Source organism: Mustela putorius, unplaced genomic scaffold (genome assembly GCF_011764305.1).
Source record: "Mustela putorius furo isolate JIRA1106 unplaced genomic scaffold, ASM1176430v1.1 tig00000832_pilon_pilon_pilon, whole genome shotgun sequence".
Lineage (NCBI taxonomy): Eukaryota > Metazoa > Chordata > Mammalia > Carnivora > Mustelidae > Mustela > Mustela putorius.
In genome coordinates this window covers 6847825-6874479 of record NW_025421491.1, presented here as the reverse complement: position 1 = coordinate 6874479, position 26655 = coordinate 6847825, and the positions used below count along the sequence as shown (strand labels likewise).

General features: G+C 40.5%; 1 protein-coding gene across 7 annotated transcripts in view; it reads right to left on the bottom strand.

The window, feature by feature from the left end:
- Positions 1 to 26655, bottom strand: part of LOC101686001 (amyloid beta precursor protein) — a 262841-nt gene that overhangs the window by 133287 nt on the left and 102899 nt on the right. For all 7 annotated transcript variants that reach the window (XM_045085177.1, XM_045085178.1, XM_045085179.1 and 4 more), the window contains exons 4-5: positions 18235 to 18347; positions 16164 to 16357 (exon numbers count right to left, since the gene is read on the bottom strand). In XM_045085177.1, coding sequence (XP_044941112.1) covers positions 16164 to 16357; positions 18235 to 18347 — 307 coding nt within the window. The remainder of the gene's footprint in view (positions 1 to 16163; positions 16358 to 18234; positions 18348 to 26655) is intronic.

Sequence of the window (26655 nt, the reverse complement as noted above, 5' to 3'; positions counted from 1 at the left end):
CCAGAGAGATTTATAGGGCAAAATGTGCCTGGTGCTAAACAGGACATAAATCACAACAATGAACCTCCATCTGCTGTGTCTGCAAATGTGTAAAGATAACATGACCAGATAGAAGGTCTCTGTGTCCTCGTGGACAATAAATGAACAGAGATTAATAAAACAGAGCTGGAGGAAGCACGATCACTAGCGTTATTCAAAAACACAGACGCACTCATAATTCGCATTTCAGATGCCCTCCAAAAGTTTATGAAGATGTTTGCTAGTAAACAGTCTGATGCTGGTTTATGTCTGCAATTAAGAAATTAGGAAAAGAGGTCAGGGTCAGTAAAATAGTACAGATAATGTTGTTATTTCCTACAGGACTCTTACTGATTAAAGATAACTAACATCTGGTGCAAGTAAAATCACACCCATTTAAAGCTGCTTAAATATGATCAGTGATACAGTTTTATAAAAAACAGAAAGACGTTTATATTTGTACATGTTGGGGGGTGCGAGGGTCGATTTGCTGTGCTCAGATTGTTTTACTCAATTACAAATAAATGAAATGTATTTGTATGAACAAATATATATATATAATATATATGCAAAATAATATACAAATGGTAGGTAAAAATACTACCAATAATGACTTGAATAAAAACACATGCGTTTGAGCTACTATATTTATTTGATAGTAGTAAGTAAACTTCTTTAAAAAATGTTGTACATTCTAGAACTTTAACTAATTAATAAGATTAATGTTCTATTGTCTCACTCTGTACAGGGAATTTGCTACGGATTAAGTGAGGAAACAATTTCATCTGCACATACCTGACCCTATTTTTGAAGGAAGAAAAGGACACTGTTCCCTTAGGACCATTTTAAAACAAACGAAGCATCAGTAGATCATGCAGACAGAAAACACAGGTGACCGCCAGCGTCATTTAAGTGGAATGATTCCACCCCCAACTTTTACAGGTAAACACAGAGAGTGTTAACTTTTTAAATATGGGGGGTGAAAAAAGGAAACTGTAGTTAGTTCTCACTTGGCAAAGATTTTGTTTACTCTCTCATCAAAAGAAACAGTTTTGAGTATCTCTAAATTATTCTCTATGTGAATGGCCTCCTTCAAAAACAAATACAGGCTTGTTAAAATTTTGCAGAGTTTTCTGTGACAAGTTCTTGGTACCAGTTTAGACAGAGATGGGGAGATACATCATGTACTACAGCTTGGTTTCCTAGTACAGGGCTCCTGGAAGCCAATTTAGTATTACTAACTTCCAAATAAAGTTCCAGCATGCTATTTATTATTACCGAAGATCTGAGGAACAACACTGTTCAAGAAAAAGAAATCTCTTTGGGCATAACATGCTGATGCAGATCTTCAGGCCACAGGGAAAAAGAAAACAACAAAAAAATTAGTAACACATACTTCTGGATTAATTGTGAATTCCGTCTAAACTAGGGTTTTTACAATGAGAATAACAATATCCAGATGCTGGTTTCAAACAAGAAGTTACTGTTTGGGGCTAACACTGCCAGAAACCTGTTTGCATCATGAAGCTTTCTAGTTTTTTCTGCATTCACTATTTTGTAATTTGGGAGATTTGAACAGTTCAGTGAAAAGACATCAGGAGGATAAAAAGATGTTCCTTTCCTCAATGGTGTAAGATCCTTGGCAGTGAAAATTTCAACCCTTTAAGGAACTGTTACTAAACAAATGGTTCCCTTGCGCGTCCAGCCATATCCGGTTACTGGGGCAGCTGTGCACCAGTGGGTCCCTGCAAGATGGGCCGCCAGATGTGACTCTGAGGGCAGCAACCCAGCCCTGCACCACTTCAAAGGCATCTCACATCGCCTTTCCTGGCCATCACCTTCTTGCCAATCAGAACGAACCCCACTCGTCTGGCCACACAGGCTGAACTCTGGTTCAGACTGTTAAAGCGTTTGGTTTTTCCTTCTTGATAAACATGGGACCCACGCTTATTAAATACAGAAACTCAGCATTTTTAATAAGACCTCAGAGCTGGCGGCCAGTTGCCTCAAGAGAAAAGCGAGCTTCTGCTACTCTCCTATTCATCATTTTCAAATTAGTTGCCTTATTTCCGTGCAAGACAGCGATGTGTCTGTGCCTCAGAGTGCTACAAGCTGCCAACCAGCACGGGGACGATTATGTCTCAGAGCCACACACCGGCTCCTCAAATCCATTCCACTTGACTCATCCGCTGGCAAGGATTTAAGGCTGCCGATTTATCATTTCTCTGATTCACTTTGTGACCCTCCTCTAAAGTTGTTAGTTCCCCCTGCCCTTTGAGCGCTTAATACCACTTTCTCAAAATACAAGACAGAAAAGCAGCTGAAAGATTATGTATTCAAAGGATTTTAACTCCAGAGATCCAAGTATGAGTTAGTTAACTAAAGCCTCTCTCATTCTTTCTCAAAACCAATTTTAGAGAGAGAGAAATGTACACTGACCGATGAATAGACATGCATTTTCACAACCACCGGAGATGAGGGGAGACCACGAACGCTTCCACATCCCAAGCTAACTGGAAGCCAACACTTGCATAACACACTCCATAATTCACTGGTAAGGTCTCATAAAGCACTGAGAGTCTATGAGACACGCACATCCTTCATACTACCCCTGGGGGTTATTTTCTGCCAACAGTTCTTGCAGCACACAGACCCAAGTAAAGTCAGCTTTCAGCTCTCCCTAGACAAGAGCCACCACACATGGAGCAGTAACTACTGCTTTTTAGGCTAACTGCAATAATGATCATGATCAGGGTGTCCCCACCCCCCCCCCTTATGCTACAGAGCTGCTGGGGTGGGTCTCTGCTCAAAGTTCTGGGAAATGTCCACAAATGGGCAGCATCCAGCATTATTAACACCTTTCATCTTTCTGGAAGAGGTCAAGGCCCAAGTCCACGTGATGGATTTAAAGTATCTCCTAACTGTGTTCCTGTTTGGGGTACAAAGAATGCTCCAGAGAGTCAGGGCTATGCTGATGCATTCACTGTGCCACAGGTTCTTATGGGAAAGGTAGATGAAAACTGTGAAATCACATTCCTGTGCTTTATGCTGGAGCTCCATCGACAGCTTCAGTGAAGCCACAGACAAGGCTGTCCTCCATTCAGAGTCAGCTCAGCCTTCCCATCTTTCACATTCTGCCATGTTAACCCTGGCCTGGGGTTGCTGGATGATCACTTCCCCTCCACAAACAGTGTTAACATGATGGGTGTACAAGCTGCATTATTACCTCCATCTCTATCCTACTTGGTTCAAGAATTGAACAACTCACCTGAAAATAAGAGCCAAGTGAAGATGGCCTTGCTGTTGATCAAATGGAGATATACATTTTAGGTATATTTCTCTACATTCATAAACCCACTCTCTACAAAAAAGAAGTTATTTTTGTGAAGCATTCTGCACAGAAATATTGAATAAGATGCCTTTCTTTCCTTTTTGAAAGGATTAGATTGAAGAGATCTCTACTAATGTGGAAGTAGGATCTATAAATCCTCTGTCCCTCCATTAACTCTGGTTCCCCACTCCCACACAAATAAATAGAAGGCAAGAGCTTAAAAAGAAAGAGCTTGCTCAGTTTAGGTCAAAGTGATGTTTCTCCAGTGGATTAAGTTAGCCTTTTGCAGCTTCTGGTCTTTTTCCTTCTTATTTCCCATCTGTATTAAACTAATCTAAAGCTTTAGATTCTTTTTTTTTTTTTAACTTTTAAAATTTTATTTTATTTATTTGACGGACGGAGATTACAAGTAGGCAGAGAAGCAGGCAGAGAGAAAGAGGAGGAAGCAGGCTCCCTGCTGAGCAGAGAGCCCAATGCAGGGCTCAATCCCAGGATCCTGGGATCACGACCTGAGCCCAAGGCAGAGGCTTCAACCCACTGAGCCACCCAGGCGCCCAAGCTTTAGATTCTAACTAAGGCAGATTAAACTGTTGTTTATGGAATCGACACATACTAAAATATCAGTCAAAATCAAGGATTTTTAACTTCCCTCAAATATATTATGAATCACTCAGTCAAAATTATTTATGGGTTTGAAACTTTTTATGATCTGAACTTCTTATGCTTAAAGCTGAATGAATTAATCACTTTTTTAAAAAAAAGATTTTATTTATTTATTTGACAGAGAGAGTAAGAGATCACAAGCAAGCAGGGAGGCAGGCAGAGAGAGGAGAAGCAGGCTCCCTGCTGAGCGGAGAGCCTGATGTAGGGCTCGGTCCCAGGACCCTGAGATCATGACCTGAGCTGAAGGCAAGCGCTTAACCAAATGAGCTACCCAGGTGCCCTGAATGAATCACTTTTTTAAAGTTTTGATTTATATGTGCTCTTTAGGTAGAATGGAAGAAATGTAAGTGAATGAGAAACATACAGATTGTTAATTATATTTCATTATTGTAGAATTAATGGAATAAGAATCTGCAAAAGGGTTCTGTGGAAGTTTACATTTGGAATAAAATATTTGCTTGGCACAAGACAAAAAATATTATAAACTCCAACTATAAAGACCTCAGCACAAATCTATTCCTAAATTTGGAAAAGCCCCCCAAAAACTCATTAAGTCATTCAACAAGTAACTACAGACATTAATGAGCTATTAAAATTAAATGAGTTAACATTTACAAGGAAATCCGAATGGTGGTTTGCACATAGCAAGACTATATATAGCATCTACTATGATTATTCCAGTTATACACAGACAAGGTGTAAGAAGGCACTAAAGCCTAGTCCATACCCTCATGAAACTCAGTCTACAAGACCCTGAAAGCTTGGCGGTATGAGGCAGGAGTCAGGTTATTAATAACAAAAATCAGAATCCAGTGACTATGCAACAATAGAATAAATTCATTCGCTGTCGATACCTCACTGTAAATAGGCATAAACATTATTGAGATACCTTTTTAGTACTGTCAAGTATATTCTTATCTCTTACTTCAGTAATCCAACTTTTATATCTTCAAGCAATTATGATATTATTAATATGGGAAGAAATCTAGGTTCAATAAGGAATTTAAAAGCATGGCCTCCGTAACATTTAAAAAAAAAAATCATTAAAAAAAAATCTGATGGGGTGTCTGGTGGCTCAGCTGGTTAAGTGTTTGACTCTTGATTTCAGCTCAGGTTATGATCTGAGGGTCAAGAAATGGAGCTCCACGGACAGCTTTGTGGTTGGGGGAGGCAGGGAGTCTGCTTAGGATTCTTTCTCCCTCTCCTGCCCTGCCCCTCTCAGGTTCTCGCTCTCTCTCAAAAAAGTCTGACAGGGGCACCTGGGTGGCTCAGTGGGCTAAGTCTCTGACTTCACCTCGGGTCATGATCTCGGGGTCCTGGGACTGAGCCCCCAAACAGGCTCTCTGCTCAGCAGGGAGCCTGCTTCACCCTCTCCTCTGCCTGCCTCTCTGCCTACTTGTGATCTCTCTCTGTGTTAAATAAAAAAAAAAAAAAATCTAAAAAAAACTTAAAAAAAAAAAAAAGTCTGACAGTGGTCACATGGATGCATAAACTTTGAAGGAATAGATATGAAGATTAATTTGCTATTTTAGCCACAACTAAAGACATATCCATATGAACAGAAACATAGGAACACAAAATTTATAAAGAGGTCAAATTATAGGTGATTTTCCCTAACTCAAAACCTTCTAAAAAAGTATGAGACATGTAATGGAAAAATAATTTTCACTGGAGACAGTTTCCCGTGCCTCTAAATATATCGAATATTGCCAAATCATTTGCCCCAGAAAATATGCTAATATTTACCAGAGTCAAAATGGAGAGTAGTGACACTAATAAAAGGGAAAATATTTGACATAAAGATTCGATTAATGAAGTAACTGGGTACAAACAGGAAGCCTCAACATCCGTGGTATTTGAATGCATTTTGATGATGGTCTTTTAAGCTATGGATGCAGATGTCTGGAAGGTTTGTTTTCATCTCAGGCCCTTCCGTCTGTGCAAAAGCCACACTCAAGTGGCTGACTGCTGGGGTGTTTGCTTTTCTGTCCACAGAAGATCAGGGGTTTTAAAGAATAATTTCCCAAGCTTTCCAGTCCTGAAGAAACCTCTAAACCAGTTTCTCAACCTTGGCTCTGTTGAAATTTGTGGTGGGACTGTTCTGGGTGCGCGTGGTGGGAGGCTGAGTAGTATCCCTCGTCCCTACCCTACCAAATGCCAGGAGCACCCCCCACTCCCCGTTGTGGCAACTCAAAATGTGGACAATTCCAAAGGTTCCTTGGGCAGCAAAATCAGGCCCCAGCTGAGAACCACCATTCTGAACTGATGTTTCTTTATTCATTTTTAAAAATCACACAGTGCTTGCCAACATCTAATGGACTAAGTTAGTCTCATGACTGTGATTTGCACTTCCTGAAATTTTTGCCTACTGTCCTTTATTTTTAGTGAAGAGCTCCAATTTGATACCAAAGAACAAAAAAAAATGCTTGCTTGGTTCAAACAGGAAAGCTCTTCTGAGAATGGATACTTATTCAAAAGCTCAGAGAGAGATGAATCTTACCTTCATTTGGAATCCCAATCTCATTCATTTTATTCTATTTTATTTCATTTTTTGAAGCAATGAAAAGATATTCAAGTAGTAACTACATGAATGGTGCTAGGCAATTGTTATAAATATTCTGCAGGCCCCAGCATTTTTTTTTTTTTTTTCAGTATTTCTAGCTTAAAAATAGTTAGAGACTTCTGATGCAATTTTACTTAATTATTGCATATCCAGAATGTTACTTCTTGGTAGTTTTTGTTTTAAAGCCCATTTGTTTAATCCTGAGTTACCAACTATGCCTGTCTGTATTTGACATGAACATCAATTCAATTTAACTCAAATATCTGTGGAGCCCTTAGTTTGAGGAAAATTAGGCCAAGTGTGCTAATTTGTAAAGTCACAGAGGTCTCCTAACAAATGTAAACCCGTGGTAAGTACAGTAGGCTATTAACCCTCAGAATACCAGCAGGGTCCACTGGACACAATCATACCCTTTAAGTTTCATTTTGATACATTCTTGTAACCGTTGGTATCTCTGACTTTTACTCTTTTCTAGAGATTTTATTTAAAAAAAATATCAAATAAAGCTCACTTTATCTTATAATTATTTTAATCAGCTCACTGCAACTTTTTACAAATCTAAAATTTTTTGCAACATTTTCCTATTTTTAACATCCCAAGAATTATTCCACCATTATTCGTTAACTATTTCCAACTATGCTGAAGAAGACCAAGAAATACGAAAACGAAAGGATGAGGAATTGCCTACGAGGATGAGGCAACAGGAAAGTCATCACAGGTTTATTCCCGTGTTCCCCCAATATTACATCACCTTTCCAGAACATATGGAAGAAGTTAGGAGTCTTCCATTGAACAGAACAGAAAATCACAAATGTTAATTTTCCAATTAGCAAACAGGAGAAAAGTGATAGGAGGTATCTCACAAATATTGAACAAATCAGATTCTGAATGAAATTGATCACAGAGTTGGGGTGCTTGGGTGGCTCAGTGGTTAAGCCTCTGCCTTTGACTCAGGTCATGATCTCAGGGTCCCAGGATCAAGCCCCGCATCGGGCTCTCTGCTCAGCAGGGAGCTTGCTTCCTCCCTCTCTCTCTGCCTACTTGTGATCTCTGTCTGTCAAATAAATAAATAAAATCTTTAAAAAAAAAAAAAAGAAAAAAGAAAGAAAGAAATTGATCACAGAAACAAGACCTGAGACCATGAGTCTTCAGATGACGATATCCTAGATGGATTTTCACAGGCCCAAGAACCAAAAAGTGAGCAAAGTTAGAATTTTAAGAAAAAAAAGGAAAGCATTCTCATGCATGTTGTCATTCAACAAGAAGGATGAAACCATTCATTGTTTTTGCTAAGGACATGTGTGACAGTATTTTCTCCTCTTTTATGCTTGCGATAGATTTTATCATGTTTAGGCCACAGAATTTTTTGGATATAGTTTGGAAGCAGACAAACACCAAAGGCAGGAGTGGCTACAAAGGTGATAAGAAGAACCAGTGTAGAAATGGAAAGAAAAAAAACAAACAAAAATAACAAAAAACCAAAAACGGACTGACAATTCTAATGGGTGTTTCTAAGTCCAAACTTAGAAATATTTTATAATTATGGACAGAAAGAAGCTCTTTCTCTTCAACAAAATTAGGATTTCTCCAAGTTTTAAAAGTACTGATTTTTTACAAAAATCAAGTGAAAACGCAAGCAAAAACCAAGAAGTACAACAGGCTGTACCCTAATAAAGTTGTATTTTAAGTCTGCAGTCGGTATTTATAAGATGAATATATTCCAAGTTCGTGCACAGCAGGGGGCTGATTAGCAGCTGGTCGCATTCAAAGAATACTGTCCATTTCAGAAATCTCTACCTTCAAAATCAGGAAAAGATGGAATAAAAATCTGGGTTTACTATATATAAATTTTAATTCAAATTAAAATAATAACTATATTGATTTTTATTAAAACTTCTCAATGAAGTTATTTTTTACTATCCCTTTATTCTTTTGTAAACTAATTTAGAATATAAGAAATAATAACAATATGAAAGGTCCTCAGTATCCAGATAAATTAGTGGTGCTGGAATGAGGTGGGCAGGGGCAGAGGGAGAGGAAGGGAGAGAATTTTAAGCAGGTTCCAAGCTCAGCAGCACAGAGCCCAATGGAAGGCTCCACCTCAGGACCCTGAGTTCATGATCTGGGCTGAAATCAGGAGTTGGACACTTAACCCACTGAGCCATCCAGGCACCCCTGGGCTGGCTTTTATGGTAAAGTGCAGGGCGAGCCAGGAAAGGAGTGATTCAGCTCCCTGAGGTACGGTCTGTTCCCAAGGATGCACACATGTGTGTACACACACACACACAGTTGCGGCAACCTTCATCAGACAAAGAAGCTTCTCCTGAGCTACAAAATACAGTTCAAAGAAGGGCATGGCGAGATGTAGTCAAAAGCAATCAGTCTTCGGCATCTGTGTTGTGTTGGTTTTTTTTTTTTTAATTAAAAAGAAAAAAAATGTCATCTCATTAAGAAGACACATTAGGTTATCTCTCATTACAGTCTCACCAACGTTTGCAACCCTGAAAACAAGAAACTGTGTCATCTGAGATTCTGCTTTATGGGGACAGAAAAATCTGTTCCCAGGAGAAAAAGTGCTATCACAAAAGAATGAGTGGGTCTTCCCTTATGTTATTTGCTGTACAAAATCAACAAGGCCTGCGGACGATATGGTTTTTCAGGTAGATTCTCCAGTTCCAGGTGGGAGCAAACTTGCGCTTCAGATCAGCACTCCCATAGCAAGACTGCATACATTAGTCTCATAAGGAATTTTCCATAGAAAAGTCCTTACCCATGATGACTGGAATCTGCACACTATTAACATAAGAAAGCTACATTAGTGATCCTTTAAATAGGAATTCTGGGGTGGTCTGAGAACTAAATCACCGTAACATGAGAAATAAATACTGAGGTATTTACAAAAGAACTTTGGAACAACAACTGATTTATTCACATTCAATCTCTTGAAAGAATTACCTCTTTTTCAAGGTCATAAAACAGCTCATCCCACAAAGAACGTGTTTCTAAATGTTGCATTAACAGCAGGCACACACCCGCCTCCTACCAAAACAAATCTCACTAACTACCAACCAACGGAAGTGTATTAAACTGTGGATTAAATTCTGTTTCTGGGAAGATCAGAATGAGGCTTCACTTTCTCCTCTTTAACAACTGTCCTACAATATTCCCTCGAGGATATTTTAGGTAAGATGGGTTCAGTTCCTGTTCTGATTCTGCATTTCAAGTGTCACAAGGAAGGCTGGCTCCTGGAACAGGGATGTCCCAGCTGGCAGGAGCCTAGTTTGTATGCAGGTCCAGGATCCAAGGCCTCTTCCTTCGCCTGTCCGTTTTGCCATATGAGGGTAAAGGCATATGTCGCCCGGAGGGCTAACAGAAAAACACTGAACGAGGAAGTGCTACAAGAGACCTGATATCCTAATTGTATGAAGTTCAAAACAATTCTTGGACATTTTAAAAACACAGGACAGGGGCGCCTGGGTGGCTCAGTGGGTTAAGCCTCTGTCTTCGGCTCAGGTCACGTTCCCAGGGTCCTGGGATCGAGCCCTGCATTGGGCTCTCTGGTTAGCGGGGAGCCTGCTTCCTTCCTCTCTCTCTGCCTGCCTCTCTGCCTACTTGTGATCTCTCTCTGTCAAATAAATAAATAAAATCTTAAAAAAAAAAAATGGGACAGTTACAAAAGTAATAGAAAATTTAGTAGGAGTTCGACATTAGAGTGTATCACTGGGCGATCTATATAAACCCTGGTCTCAATGGAAAGTCTAGGGTGATTAGAAATTTGAAGGATCTGGAGCTACGATGTCCTGTATGTCCAGTGACCACCAGCCACATGGGACTATGGGGCCCTTGGAATCAGTGAGAGGGGCTATATGTACAAAACACACAGCCGATTGTAAAGACCTCCTGTGAAAGAAACAAAAATAATACAAAGTATCTCACTAATAACCTTTCCATATTGTTTACATATTGATTTGATAGTATTCTGAATATGCTAGATTAAATAAAATGCTATTAAAATTGATTCCCCAGCTTCTTCCTGCTATTTTAAAAGTGGCTATCAGAAAGTATAAATGAGGGCGCCTGGGTGGCTCAGTGGGTTGAGCCGCTGCCTTCGGCTCGGGTCATGATCTCAGGGTCCTGGGATCGAGTCCCGCATCGGGCTCTCTGCTCGGTAGGGAGCCTGCTTCCTCCTCTCTCTCTCTCTCTGCCTGCCTCTCTGCCTACTTGTGATCTCTCTCTGTCAAATAAATAAATAAAATCTTTGAAAAAAAAAAAAAAAAAAAAGAAAGTATAAATGAGGGCGCCTGTCTGACTCAGTTGCTGGAGCATGTGACTCTTGATCTCAGGGTTGTGAGTTCGAGCCCCACATTGGGTCACAGAGATTATAAATAAACAAACTAAAAAAAAAAAAAAAAAAAGGAAGTACAAAGATGCATTATGTGGCTTACATTATATATCTACAGGACACATTTGAGCTAAAACACAAGAGAGATTCTGTAACATCTATTTATGGACCATGAAAGCCTTACCAAAAGCTATGAAAAATTTTAAAAAATAAGTCACTAAATTTGGCTAATATTTCTTGAAGACCGGTGTGTGAGACATTTTTGGTACATAAAACTGTAGTTTGGCTTCTGTCAGATGAAAAGAGAAATGGCTACAAGTAACTGAGAAAAAGTCAACCTAAATAAAATAATACAAAGCAAGGGCAGGACCGTGAAGCCAAGTATTTCAAGGGATCATCAGAGAAGACTTGTAAAGGAGGTATCTTTGTGGGTGAATGTTAAAAAATATACAGGGCTTTGCAGGTCATGAGAAGATGGAGAACTTTAGAATTTACAAGCAGCTTTGTGGTAGATTAACACCGTCTGATGAAAAAGGAAATGGATGCTGAAAAGGGGCGGAAAGGTGGGAACAACAGCCCAGACAAAGAGAAGACCGAGGGTGCGGGGTGTCCGTGGACCCGGTGAGGCCTGTGCCTAAAGCAGACTGGCGCCAAGTCATGAATGAGTTCCAGATGGCCTGCAAGGGAACAAGAACTTCGCTCCCGGCTGCAGGAACCATCAACTGATTCCTACCAACGGTCTGAAGGATCAGAAATGCAAAACAGCATTGTTCCTAAGCCGCGGAGGAATTCTCTGCGAAGAGAACGAAGAGATTCGTGGGTGAGGTAGAGTAAATGCCAAGTACTGAGGCGAGAAGTCGAGGTATGAGGGGTCCTGGAAGAAGAAAAGCACGAGGTCACGGGCGGAAGCGAGACACTAATGCGGGAAGGACTAATCAGAGGAGTTAGTGTCGCAGAGGGTAAAGCACCATCTGAACTCGGGCAGTGGCGGTTCAGGGAACAAGCAGCATTCCTCCTCCACAGGTAGGAAGGAGCAAAGGAGAAGGGAGACCGAAAATCACAGAATGGGTCGATGAACGGCCAACGAGCCTAGGAAGAGAGGCTCCACGTCATAGGTCACTGAGGAAATACGACTTACAACAATGAGATACACTTACTAGAATGGCCCAGATCCAGAACACTGATGGTACCCCGAGCTGTCACTCACTGCTGGGGGGAATGCCACCGCAGAAGAGAGTTTGCCAGTTTTCCATAGAATTAAACATACTGTGTGGGGTACCTGGGTGGTTCAGTTGGTTGAGCGTCTGACCCTGGACCTCAGCTCAGGTCATGATCTCAGGGTTGTGGGATCGAGCCCTGAGTCAGACTTCATTCTGAGGGTGGAGCCTGCTTAATGCTCTCTCTCCCTCTGCCCCGCTCCGCAATCGTGTGCTTGCTCATTCTCTCTCTCTCAAAAAAAAAAAAAAAAAAAAAAAAAAAATCTTTAAAAACTACAACAAAAACAACTCTAAACATACTCTTACCATAGGATCCAGCAATTGGGCTCCTTGGTATTTAGCCAAAGAAGTAAAAAACTTAGGTTTACACAAAAGCTTGCACATGGAGGTTTACAGCAGCTTTATTCATACTGCCCACACCTGGAACCAATCAAACTGTCCTTCAGGAGGTGAACTGATGAACACTGTATACATCCAGACAAGGGACTATTAATTAAGCACCATGAAAAGACATGAAGGAAACTTAAATGCATATCACTAAGTGAAGGAACCTCACCTGAAAAAGCCTACATACTGTATGATTCCAACTATGCGACATTCTAGGAAAGGTAAAACTATGAAGACGATCAGTTGATGGATCAGTGGTTGCCAGGATTGAGAGAATCAGAGGGATGAACAGGATTTTTAGTGAAAATGCCCCGTATGATACCATAATCACAGATACACGTCATTACACATTTGTCCTAACCCACAGACTGTACAAGACCAGGAGTGAGCTGAGCCCTAATTGTAAAGTAGGGATTTGGGATGATACGGCGTCACTCCAGGGGGAACCGTTGATGATGGGGGAGGGGATGACGGGAGCTCTCTGTATCTTCTGCTCAGTTTTGCTCTAAACCTAAAACTACTTAAAAAAAAAAAAAAGTCTTAAATAATTAAAAAAAAATCCAAGAAAGGGAGTGGAGGTCATCAAGTGGTATTCAAAGACAGAACATGATGATAAGAGGGAAAATGGGAAACAAAGAAACAGAAGAAGGTACAGAGAGATGTTGAAGCTGTTCACGCAACATACATGTATGAGTGTCCACTAACTCCCAGGTACCATGATGTAGCAATTCATGACAAAGGACTCTGAAGGGTTCATCTGTGGAGCTTGAAGGACAGTGATGCCAGGAACCAAGGAGAATGAAGGTGGCATGGATCTGCTGCTCGGTGGGAGGTGACAGGTCATCAACTAGTGATCATCAGGCACATTTCCTAACACAAAGATTCCCGCTGATGTTCCAGCACGAATAAGAAATGGAATTAGCTGATAGGGTTACATGATAGGATACATACGCCTTATAAAACTCAGAAGCAATGAAAGAGAGAAGTTACTTTTTCCCAAAAACAAAAGATTGATAAAAAAAGGGGGAGAAAATGTGAAGGTTATCAACAAGTGTAGGACATTCAAATGAATATGTAAAAATGGTTATCCCCGGGGTCCATCCAGATTAGAAAGGATCCTCCCTCCCAGGCAAGAGAAGAAAAGAGAAAAGAGAAGAAAAGAAAAAGAGGACAGTGGGTGTTCCTGACTGGCTCAGTGAGTTGAGCATCTAATTGTTGGTTTCATCTCAGGTCATGATCTCAGGGCTGTGGGACTGAGGCGCTTGTCTGACTCTATGCTCAGGGGGAGTCTGCTTGAAGATTCTCTCCCTTTCCCTCTGCCCCCCCCCCACTCGTGTGTGTGACTACGCATGTGCACACTCACTCTCAAATAAATCAATCTTTTCTTAAAAAACTAGGTTTTATTAAGACTTAAAAAATGTGTTACCTGGGAAAGAAAGAGAGCCTGGCAAAAGCCCGCCACTCTCAGAATACAGTAAAAATACCCATTCTTTATTATAAAAGCCCCTTCTGTACGAATGGTCACAAATGGTGGGTCACCAACCTTGATACAGGGTTATAACTGCACACACAGCTAACTTTAACAGTAGTCATGGTGCTCTCTTAGTTTACTCGCCATTATTTGGGTTTTTATTAAGTACGGAGTCCATTCAGTGATGGGAAATGAGCATGTTATCTAATAGACTATGAACAAGTAAAATGGTTTTTTTAATACTGGTTGCACTGCCATACGGTGGTAAGAGCCCTGATGACAAGAATTTTTTGAAGAACTCATTCTGAAGCTTTCAAATCTAGATATGACTGAGGAAAAACTACATAAAAGCTATCATAAAATCCATAAGAACTAGGCAATTCCAACTTTTAGACAAAGCAGCAATTAAACCCAAACCAATGGACATTTCCACACCTGGCTCATGGAATTCATGTGAATGAATGGACCAGCCATGGCCTAGAACACAATCAATCAAATCCATGGAAAAAAGCTCAGATGCTTTCCCAATGGCAAAACATGCTTGCCACTGCACTTTCAACTTTTATGGAGAGAAATATTGTGATGCATACGGTTGACCTTCTCCTTAGTTCTCTCATTCTTTGTAATTCACTTATTTAATTGTTTATGTCCTGGTACACTAAACACAGTTTTTCTAAATTTAGCAAAGAGGGAACACAAAAGAGCTTAAGTAACAGAAAAAGATATCGTAAAATTAGACAACAGTCACCGAAGAGAAGCCTGGCATTATTAACTGATAAGAAACAGCAAATTAGGGGGGTGTCTGAGTGGCTCAGTCGGTTAAACATCTGACTCTTGGTTTCGGCTCAGGTCATGATCTCGGAGTTTCTACTTGAGATTCTCTCTCTCTTTCTTTCCCTCTGCCTCTTGCCCCCCACCAACTCCTTCTCTCAAATAAATAAATAAGTCTTTAAAAAATACATATATATATATTTGTAAAACATATATATGTAAAATGTTTCATAAAATTATTTTTAAAAATTCTACTACAAAATACATTATAAAAAAATAACTTACTCTGTGTGTCAAAAACCTTTATAGTAATAACTGTAAGTCTTAACAATTCATGCTTAATGTTCTTTTGGAAAATCTGTGACACCAGGGACCATCTGAAGGGATCCTGGAGGAAAAGGAGAGGTGAGATCATCGCCTCCACTGGGGGATGACGCAGCATGAAACTGGAGATGGAACCAGATGGTCTTTCTCACCTCAAAATTCTAGTTTTAGAATGTTATGATCTGAACATAGATGTGTTTGCCTTTCGTAAAAAAGTAAGAATCTAGAAGTTATGGGATTAAGATCCCAAAGAAAAAGAAGTAAAAATGTAATTATGAACTCTCATGCAACCAGAGATGGTTAAAGAATTTCAAGCAAACAATTATGAATGCCACTGACTTCATTCACAAAGGAAGAGATGATTAAAGACCAAAAAGTCACAAAGACAAACAAAAAAGCCAAAACCAACCTTTCTTAACAAAAATTCAGATTTCATTACTGACTGATGAAATAATCCCAAAAGCGTGTTTAAAAAAAAACATTTCTAGGGGCGCTTGGGTGGCTCAGTGGGTTAAACTTCTACCTTGGCTCAGGCCATGTTCTCTGATCCTGAGATCGAGCCCCGCATGGGGCTCTCTGAGAAGCAGGGAGCCTGCTTCCCTTTCTCTTTCTGCCCGCCTCTCTGCCTATTTATGTCTCTGTCTTTCAAATAAATAAATAAAATAAAATCTTAAAAAAAATAAAAGACAAAAAAAAAAAAAAACCATTTCTAAATTATGAACCAAATCAGAAGGCCAGTCACTGACTCAGATTCTCTACAGAGAATTCCAATTCTCTATAGAACTACATCTTACGCTATCCATGGAATTTTGACCCCAACTTTGGAGATGAAAATAAAATAGTTAAAATTAACTCAGTGATGGTTGATCAATTAGATTAAAATTACACGGCTGGATATAACCATAACAGGAGCTCATGGTTAGATTTTTTTTTTTCCCCTCAAAAAACCCAACTCCTGACAGGAATGGGCAGAGATCCTTTTAATGAGAAATGGAAAGATACACTGATAGAAGAAACAAAGCTGTAGGCTAGATGTTTCGGCATCTGTGAGAGAACCAACCGGAAGGCCGCCTTACCTCCCGTCTGCATAGTCTGTGTCTGCGCCACCCCACCAGACATCCGAGTCATCCTCCTCTGCGTCCGCTGAGTCAATATTGTCACTTTCCTCGGCCAGTGGGCAGCATACAAATTCCACGCCTCGGAACTTGTCGATTCCACAAGGCAGCAACATGCCATAGTCGTGCAAGTTGGTACTCTTCTCACTACAGGTCTACAGAAGGTAAGGAGAAGCCAGTGAGGGGGGTAGAACAGATTTGCGTCATTGTAAGAAAATCCCAAATATAACCATCAACACAGAGACCAATAACCAATATATCAAGAACCACTTTTTTGATGGAAAGGGCCATTTGATGTTTTGAGTGGATTTACAAGTTTCTTTAGCAGGGACTACTTTGGCACCCTTATTTTTTAACTTATTTAATAAGGATATGTTGTTACACTATAGAAGTTAATAAAAACAACCAGAAAGGAAATTCTTTAGGAAAGAAGATAGAGAAGAAGACTAGCATGGGAATGGATATTGGAGAACCAATGCTCTGTGGTGTCATGACACATCAGGTAGACACGATGGCTCTATGTACATTCCCTGCTCACTTCCAGCCTCTACTACCTATGGAAATTTCTCTCATGGGGACATATGTTATTCTAGAAATTCAAACTCTCTTGCCTCACTTCCAGAATAACAATCCTGGGAAGAAAAGAAATGATCTTCTCCTATGAATCAAAACTTATAGGACTTATAGTTAAATCAGTCTAAATTAGAGATTTCTCCATCAACATCTTTTTGCTTTCCTGGGATTTGCTAAATGTGCACAAATCATCCACTGGTGATAGAGGAAAGATTAATAATTCAACACATACGGATAAGCAATGAAAATATTAGAGTGTATTTTGATCTCATAGGAATTAAAGTCATTTTTGTTTCTTAGTAACAATTTTTTTTTTCTTAACTTAAGAACAAATAAAAAATGAAATTATCTGGTTTGTCTTCTTAAGATCCAAAAAGCTCTTAAACGTCCAAAACACATTTTTCTATAATGAAAATTCTGTCTTACAGTAAATTGGAACATATTGTTTTATAAAAGGCAAAATTAATGCTAATTCCTAAGTGGTGAATTTTGCCTAACAACATCAAAGCTATCTGAGCTAGATCAGGGATTCTCACCCTCAGTATTATTGGTATTTTTGGGTCAGATAATTCTTGGAGGAGAGATAGAGGAGGGACTGCCCTGTTCAGTGAGGAATGTTCAGTAGAATTACTAGGATCTCTGACCTCCAGCCCACAAATACCAGTAACACCACCCGCTCTAATTGCAACAACCAAGATGTCTCTTGACATTGGCTTATGTACCTGGGGAAGGATGAGGAAACAAAACTGACCCTATTTTGAGAATCACTGAGCTAGAACAAGGAGCCTAATTCTAGGAAACTGATCTTCTGCAAGAATTATATACACTTACTAGAAAAATTTCATAATAAACCAAAGGAAAAAATGGTTTTGAAGATGACACTAAGTGACACTCTATCCTAATTATTTTATGTTACTTATCCACTTTGCCAAAAGCAGGGGTTAAGAAAGGTTAGGACTGTGTCACAGATCCAACCACCATGGAAAAAGAAAATGGCGTGGTAAACACAAAATAGGATGGCATAACTTAGAAACGGTTGCGACTGGACGAGCTAGTTCCTGTTCTACTGCTGCATTCTCCAATAGATGGTAGGAGAAAACATCAAATTACAAAATTACAAATTACAAAACACAAAATTGTATATGACAAAAGAAAACAAGAGGTATATAAAAAATAATTTGGGGGAAAAAAAAGGTACACTTTAAGATTTATGGCAAGTGTATAAGATTCTAGTTTCTAGTTTATAAAATGCAGCATAGACACATAATAAATCTAACTAACTCCATCAGCTTTTGACTCTTAAAATTGACTTGTGGATAGTTTCTTCTTTTTGAAATAATAAATATAAATTATTCAACAACATGGCTGGCTACTGCCTCAATGTATCTTCTACGAAGGCAGGACTCGTGTCCCCAGGAAATCTCCACTTAAGAAGAGGAAGGAAGGTATGGGCTGGTACCTCTTTGGCGACCGTGTGCCAGTGAAGGTGGGTCTCACAAACGTCCATCCTCTCCTGGTGTAGGAATTTGCACTTGTCGGGAACAAGGAGGGCATCACTTACAAACTCGCCAACTGCAAGAAAGGGAAAACGTTTCTTGTCATTCCATCTGCAGCACGGGGCTCGTGTACGCCGGGTCGGTACCAAGGAAAGACGGGCTAAAATACTTCCGAAGGTATACAGCTTTCTGAATGACGAAGGAATCTATTCACAAAAGCCTGGTGCCCTTAGACTGCTGAGTCCTGCGTCCTGAGCTCGGTTCCTTGCCACGTCAACCAGGATGGTTAAAATACTTCCCATGTGTGTGAACTGAAACCTTTATTTGATTACTCTGAAGCTCTGACTGCAAAGTTAATCACACAGAAAGCTGCCATTCAACTGCAACAACGGGAAAAAATACAGATTGACACCGCGAGGCAATCATTTGAGCGGAATCAGTATAAATAACTGTCCATCCCTCCTTCTTGGACATTTCATCTGTTTATAAGCTCACAGAAGATTTTGCATTTTTCTACTTCTAAATAAACAAAATCTATACATGTACTTATGTTTACAGATGTCACACACACAGAGTTTAATTAAATTATGAATACCACTGCTTAGATTCTTGCTGTATTTTTAAAGAAAATGTGTAAATGCAAATTATTTCTAGCATCACTGCTACTGCAGAAAGAACGGTATTACATAAAGTCCTATAAGAACATTTACATTCCTATAAAGATAAAAGTTGGATAATGAAGAATGTAAGCTATGAGCTTAATTTTTATTTCTTTTGTTCACTACAGTAACCCTAACTTTTAGCAAGATTCTGCACACAGGAGGGAACAGATGTCCTGATGAGTGAAGACGTTAAATGCTGTAAGAGAGGGGCGCCTGCGTGGCTCAGTTGGTTAAGCGTCTGCCTTCCACTTGGGTCGTGATCTCAGGGTCCTACGATGGAGCCCCATGTTGGGTTCTCTCCTCTGCGGGGAGTCTGCTTTTCCCTCTTCCTCTCTCCCTTCACCCACTTGGGCTCTCTCTCTCTCAAATAAATAAGTAAAATCTTAAAAAAAAAAAATGCTGTACTGGAGACGAAGATGTTGCTGCGCCTACAAAGTGAACACATCTGCTTAGATGCACCAGGAAAGAACGCAAAGCAAAAACCACATCACAGATGAGTCTACGGGGGTGAGGAGGGGTATGCTGTGTAGAAAATGAATGGAAGGGGCACCCGGGTGGCTCAGTGGGTTAAAGCCTCTGCCTTCGGCTCAGGTCATGATCCCAGGGTCCTGGGATCGAGCCCTGCATCAGGCTCTCTGCTCAGCAGGGAGCCTGCTTCCCCCCCCCCTCTCTTCCTGCCTCTCTGCCTACTTGTGATTTCTGTCAAATAAATAAATAAAATCTTAAAGAAAAAAAAAGAAAAAAGAAAGAAAATGAATGGACGCTCCAAGATGTAAGGTCAGCATCTCTCCTCTTTAACCTCCCACTCCTGATCCCTGGGTCCAGTTCTGGCAAATTTGACCATTCTGATAGGCAGATGGATGAATGGCAAAAGGCAGTTCGAAATGAGGGCACGTCCTGTGTAAAATAGATGAAAGAAAGGGCGAGGCATATCTGTAGAGGAGGCAAAAGTCCAATGTGGCTGGAACCCCAGGTTAAGTGCAGAAGGGAGCACAGAAGTGAATGAGGCGGGAGGAAATGCTGGACTCCTTACTGGAGGATCTGAAGTTCGGGATCCCACTTCAGAGGCGACATAAGACAAAAGATACTTGAAACAGGAATGACATGCTCAGGTTTGTCTCTGGGACAAACTCTCTAATCAAGTGTGCGTAGGGAGACCCTGAGAAGGGCACTGCCGTCCTTCAGGCAAGACAGGCAAGAACGGATTGAACCAACAACCCCAAATAAGCAGGGAATACAAGGGGTCCACAGCCCAGCAAAGAACGAATGTTTTTTCTTTCACAGTAGGTTAACACCACATTTTCTGAAAAGGACCATAAAGAGCAAAGAAAACCTTGAGAGGGGGAAGAAAAAAAAAACTTTTTTTATTCCGGTTATAGAAAAGAATTCTTTAAAACTTCATGCCCATAAAGGCGTTTAAACTTGAGTCTGTTTCTAACTCAAACATGCAAGAATGTCTCATGATATTTAAGGACTTAGTATTTAGATAAAAACCTAAGTGAAAAATTTGTTTCTACATTTCAAAACAAAACAAAACAACAACAACAACAAAAAACCCCAAAACCGAAGCGAATCATAAGGGACGAAGAGCCCTTCATCTGGTCATTCCCTAAAGCTTTAAGACAATGTACGATGCCCACAGTATTTCTCTGATGAGGAGTCAGAGAAAATGCAAGAATTATGAGACGTGATGCCCCCCAAAAGGCTGCTTGTGGGAAAGGGACCCACGAGTCCTAGGAGCCTATGCCATGACGGTGGCCGTGGCCTCATGGGCAACACTTCACCTCAGTTCCACAACAGCTGTGGGACATGGGACAGCTCTCTTACAGTATCAACCTCACTTCCCAGGGGAGAAATGCCTGCCAAGAAATGTGTCTAAGGCCACCTGCCCTCAGCAGATAATAACCTTGCCACAGAGATGAACATTAAGATTCACAGTTTAGGGAAAGAAATAATAATGCAAGTCACATCATATTTTCCCCCCTTGCTTTTGACACAGAATATATCAAACAAACCAAAACCACCCAACTAAATCCCACCTGAGATGGAGAATGGAAAATAAAAGTAATTTCATCCAAAGCCAACGCAGCGTCCCCAGGTGGACTCTTCAGGGTTTCTCAGGATGCGCCATCAGCTGCAGCTGTTAGCAAGAATACTTGATGCCTCAGCGTCCGATTTTCAAGGCCACACAAGAGGCCAGAAGTGATCAAAGGCCTGAAGGGGCCTCTTTCATTTATAGGCACTGGTCAGTCAAACCATATTGCTGTACTTACAAATGTTCAAAATTCTTTTTTTCAAAAGTGTTTTTTTTTTTTTTTTAAATTTTACAATTATTGGAAGGGTTAAATGCCTGTTCCAAGGCTATTAAATCAGCACCTGAGACAATCAGGAGCAGGTGTCAGACACTTTCAACCTTGACCTGAGAGAGCTCTTGCAGCATAAACTGGCTAACAGCTGGCAAATGATGGTCTGTCTGGTTTTACTTGCCTGGAGGCCAAGTTGCTGAGGACTAGATTTTACTGCAAAGCCAAAGTCGCTGAAAGATATTTGCCTTGGTAAAATCTCATGTTCCTCAAAGGGACATGTATTGCATTAATTTGTAAAGAGATCTATTAGGTTTTTTTGTTGTTGTTTTTTTGTTTGTTTGTTTGTTTTTGGCAAAAGGACATTTCACTTAGCATTGTAAAGATGCTCTTAGGTTTCTAATAATATACATAGCCAAGAAATATAGGCCCCCTGAATGAGACTGCCTTTTTTTTTTTTTTGAAAGGATAAATACTGGTTATTTAGTAAGCCCTCAGGACTACTGGCAAAATAGGAAATGCATTGTACTCTAACATTAAAATAAAATTTGGCAGTGACTTTGTGGTTTTACAGTCCTGCTTCAATTACTTTCAAAATTGATGAAACATACCAGAATGTTACACATCAGAAATTTTAAGCAATTCAACCACAAAAATCTGTTAAAATTTTTTACCAAAGAATTAAAGAGGAGTGGTAAAAATATATTGTATCCTTTCTCATAAACTAGTTCAGTTTAACATGGTTTATATGCTCTCCCCTTTTAATTCTAAAGAATTATTCTTAAAAATCTATGACACAGGGCGCCTAGGTGGCTCAGTGGGTTAAGCCACTGCCTTCAGCTCAGGTCATGATCTCAGGGTCCTGGGATCGAGTCCCACATCGGACTTTCTGCTCAGCAGGGAGCCTGCTTCTCTCTCTCTCTCTGCCTACTTGTGATCTCGCTCTCTCTGTCAAATAAATAAATAAAATCTTTAAAAAAAAATCTATGATACAACAGGGGACATGTGAAAACTCTCTGTACTCTCCACTCAGTGTTGCTGTGAATCTAAAATTGCTCTAAAAAATAGTTTTTAAATTAAAAATAAACAATTAATAACAGTATGTACCTGGAGTTTCCACATAAAACTATGTATGCTTTTATTTTTAAAATAAACCTTCTGGTTTCTTTGGTCTGATCCTTCAGATAAAACACACACTCATACACAAAATTTGTAACAGAATTCAAGTGAAAGAGATCTAAATGAATTAAGTAAGTACCATAATGAGAAATCATGTTCTTGTTTTTGCTGACCTCTGGGACATTCAGCACTGTTTAATCCTAGTGGATAAATTCATCAATATATACTGTGCAAGTTTATTGATAAGCATACAATCACAATTTATATCACACACACACACACACACACACACACACACACCCCAACTGACAGGGCATTTTCAAAGCTAATGAACAAGATCTGGGTTTGGCTAAAAAGTCCTGGCAAGATGAACAATGACGTCCAGTTCAATTGGGACTCTGCAGGCCTTAATCCACTGGCTCTTTGGTGGTCTTTGAGAGGATTGCCTAGCTCAAATCACCTCATTCTACAGATGGGAGGCAAAGAACCCAGCTCAAGTGGCTGGCCCACAGAGCCAGCTGGCAGTGGACACGGTCTAAAAATCTGAGTTTCTGGCTTCTCCATCCAAGAGTGGTAACTCAACTCACTGACATTTAAACTTTGGTCGAAATAAGTGATTTGCCACATTCCCTCTGGCTGTTACCAAAGCAGATTGACTTTTAGACTATAAAACGCTGAAATGTTATCATGTGCAATGCGGTCTATTTGACAATAAAACTAGGTTTCAATTACCTAGCAAGCCATATAAAACAGCTGGGAATGCATCGCACGGCGTAGAACAGGACGTGTGGTAAGCCGTGGCTTAGAGACCTGACAGGGTGCTTTTTGGATTTCAATACCACCCTCACAGGCCAGGCTATGCCCATCTTTCTGTGCTGCCGTCCTTAGCATGGTGGCTTTTGTCTTCATATCCCGTGGTCGACAGTGGTCACAGGTGCATGCAGGAAACAGGCAGAACAGCCACGGCATGGTGGTTTTCTGCTTGTTTTTTTTTTTTTCCCCCTCTTACAGTTTTGCTGTTTCACATGGGATGGACACCCTCCTTGTTTTGTACATCCTCTACGCCATGACTATGTCATCTGTCCACACTCAGCTGCAAGGGAATCTGTGCGAGTATTTTCAGCTGAGCACATTGTCACTGTGAACAATAACAACAAAAAATCTGGGAGTCTTTCACAAAGGAAGAAGTGGGAATAAATATTAAACAGGCAAGTAGCAGAGTTTCCCACATCATGGAATTAAAATACAGGAATGTAGTTTTCAATTTCTTTACACTGCCTTTTCAAAAGATAGATAAGTCCAGGAAAAAGACAGAAGTGCATATGAAGCACAACAACTAAAACGACCAAGTCTCTAATTCAAGGCCAGGGAGAAACTCGGGGGGTGGGGGAGGGAGGCATCCGGGATGTCAGAGGAAAGAGCAAAATAGTGCACAGCTGAGACTGCTCAATTGTTCAGAGTAAGAGCGGGATTGCACAGATTGATTAAAAGATTCCAGAACCATACATAAGAACTTCAAGATACAGAGATCCCAGAATTAAAAAAACAGTGTTTCTATGAACTTACAAAGACTAAAGTGGTGTTGGCCAGAGTCCTGCGGAATAACCAGTGGTCATGTCTGAGGTCTAGGGATTTCTGCCCAAGCGGTGTCCTTCCTTCCTGGTCCCTCAAGCTGTAAAGATGATTCAGAAAAGGGGAACGCAAAGGGGGGTCGGGGTAAGAATGTTCTGGCAACAAAACCCCTGAGAAACGGTAAAGCCCGCTTCCCTCCTTGAGCTATACTCCACCATGAAGGATGAGACACGGCCCGGATCTAGCTCCTGACATAAGATGTCAACAGTTACAGCAATTCTGGAGTCTGTGCCTGGCACTCACGTAGCTGCTTCAGGGACATCACCGCACACCGCGCTCGGTACCATGTACTGAGGTGACTACAGGGATCTCACTGCACAGGGGCAGAAGATGAGCCTGACGCGTTATATAATCAGCCCAGGTCACACACAGAGTAATGGTGGAACTGGGAAAATGAGGTGAGATAACAGACAGGTGTCCTGCGACAGCGGTGCTCAATTATTTACTCTTCCTATTATTACCATTATTATTATTTCCCCCCAGGATCTAGTTATCTTCTCATATTAATACCAATTAAAGTCAATAAGAACAGAAACAACTACTCTTCACTGTTTACTGATCACCTATTATGCTCCTTCGGAAGGCAGTGAGGTTTTATTCTTAGCATTTCTTCACCATTCAGTTATAGCTGTACAGTCCTACGTCTGAGCACTGCTTATGACGTAATGGATAGTGGTCACGGCCAATCCTGGTCAACACAGTGGGCTGGAGTCCTGTGAGCACGGAATGCGTGTGCCCAATCCTTTCACCTTCTGTGCTGGGCTCCGGTCCTGGCTACGAGGGGCGGGGGTTTCCTGGGATCCCCCCGCAGTCAGTCCTTCATCCACTAACTCTTCACTGCATACTCTTTATTTTAATTAATGCTAAGATACAGGAGTGAACAAAACAGATGGAACTAAATGAAATTCTAGAGGGGAAAGATAAAAAAATAAAATAAAATAGAATGGCAAATGGTAATAAACACCGTGGAGATAAAGCAGAGAAAGAGATAGGGATGGGGAAGGGGAGGCGTCATGCAGAGGAAGTAGAATTTTAAATAGAGTAGTCAGGGAAAGCCTCATGGAAAATATGGCATTTGAGTGAAGGCCTAAGGAAATGAGGGAACAAATCATCAAGATATCAGTGGGAAGAACATTCCAGGAAGAGGAAAGAACAAGTGCAAAGGTCCTGAGACAGGATAGCAAGACCAGCGTTGTCAGAGAGGAATGACGGGGGGTGGGGAGGGTGGTCAACGGGTGAGTGAGAGTGGACTGTATGGGGCGTTAAGCATTGCCCACGCTTCGGCCAAAACCCTGAGTTACAGGGAGACTCTGGAGTGGTTTTCTAAGTGAGTTATTCTTGCCCTACGGATCAAGATGGGAAGTAAAAAGGCCTGGCAGGGAGCTGTTGCAATAATCCGGTGGGAGATGACAGTGTCTTGGACCAGGGTGGTAGCAACAGAAATAGTCGCTACCAATGCTAGTTGCTAGAGCAATAGTAAGGTTCTAGATGTAGTTTGAAGGCAGAATCTAAAGGATCAAGGAAGGGCATTGGAGAAAGACAGTCAAGGATCTAATTGTTTCTATTCCAGGAGCCAGAGGATACTTCATACTGAAGATGATGGAAAACAGGTGGGACAAGACCTTTCCGCTGGTCCCTCACATTTGTGTAGACAGGTGAACATCCCAGGTTTATGTGCTTATTACCATACACTACTATATGCATATCAAACAAGAACTATAGATAAATGATTCATCAGGCAATTTTTTATTTTACCATTTCAGATTCTTACTCCATGGATACTTTTTCTTGAATTTGTTCATCATGTACCATTATTTTCTAACTTTATAAAACAGAAAAGAATATTTCTGGGAAGCATTTGTGCTCAAGACATGGGAAGAATACTTGTGATAGGGCAGCCAAAACATTTCTCAACAAACCTCCCCGTGCGATAAAACTGTGGTAAGTTTTGTTTCAGAGTGGGGGAGTTACTGGGTTCTCCAAGAGGACAAAAGTATGAGTTACATATTGCTTTGAGAACTGATGGTTGGCTTCCACCAACATTATAACTATTACCAGTTAGCAGGAAAAACAGACAGCCTTCTTTACCTCAGAGCTATTTGCCAGACGGCAGACACGAAATGGATCACGTTAAGGTAAAGGTTAAAAAAAAAAAAAGTGAAAACCAGAAATTTCCCTTAAATTGTCTGACTTATTCAAGTGAAGGGAGCACAGACTCATATATATATATAACATAAATGCTGGGATGGATACAAGACAGAAATAGTTGTTTGACCAAGGCTCTGAATAGCACTGGTCTCAAATAATGAAAATAGTGCAACAAATATATAGTTAAAAGACAGGAACTCAGGAACTTTTCTTAGTAGTTCTGCAGCTTTCAAAAAGCCTCACATAGGAAGGAGTTAACAAGTCTGACACGGCTATGCAAGTGTGCTGAAACTGAATAATTAACTAAATGGAGGGTAGATGGTAGAAGTCAGGCTTTTCACTGCTGGGAATGAGAATTTACAGATAAGCAAGGGGAAGAGGTGGAATGATCCATGGGGTAATAGGAGATCCGGAGACGTCAAGATGAACTCACATCTGGCTTACTATAGATACTGACGCCCGGCTTTAAGAGTATTTACAGACAGGTATAATACAAGGGCTCGTGTATAAGCTCTTGCTC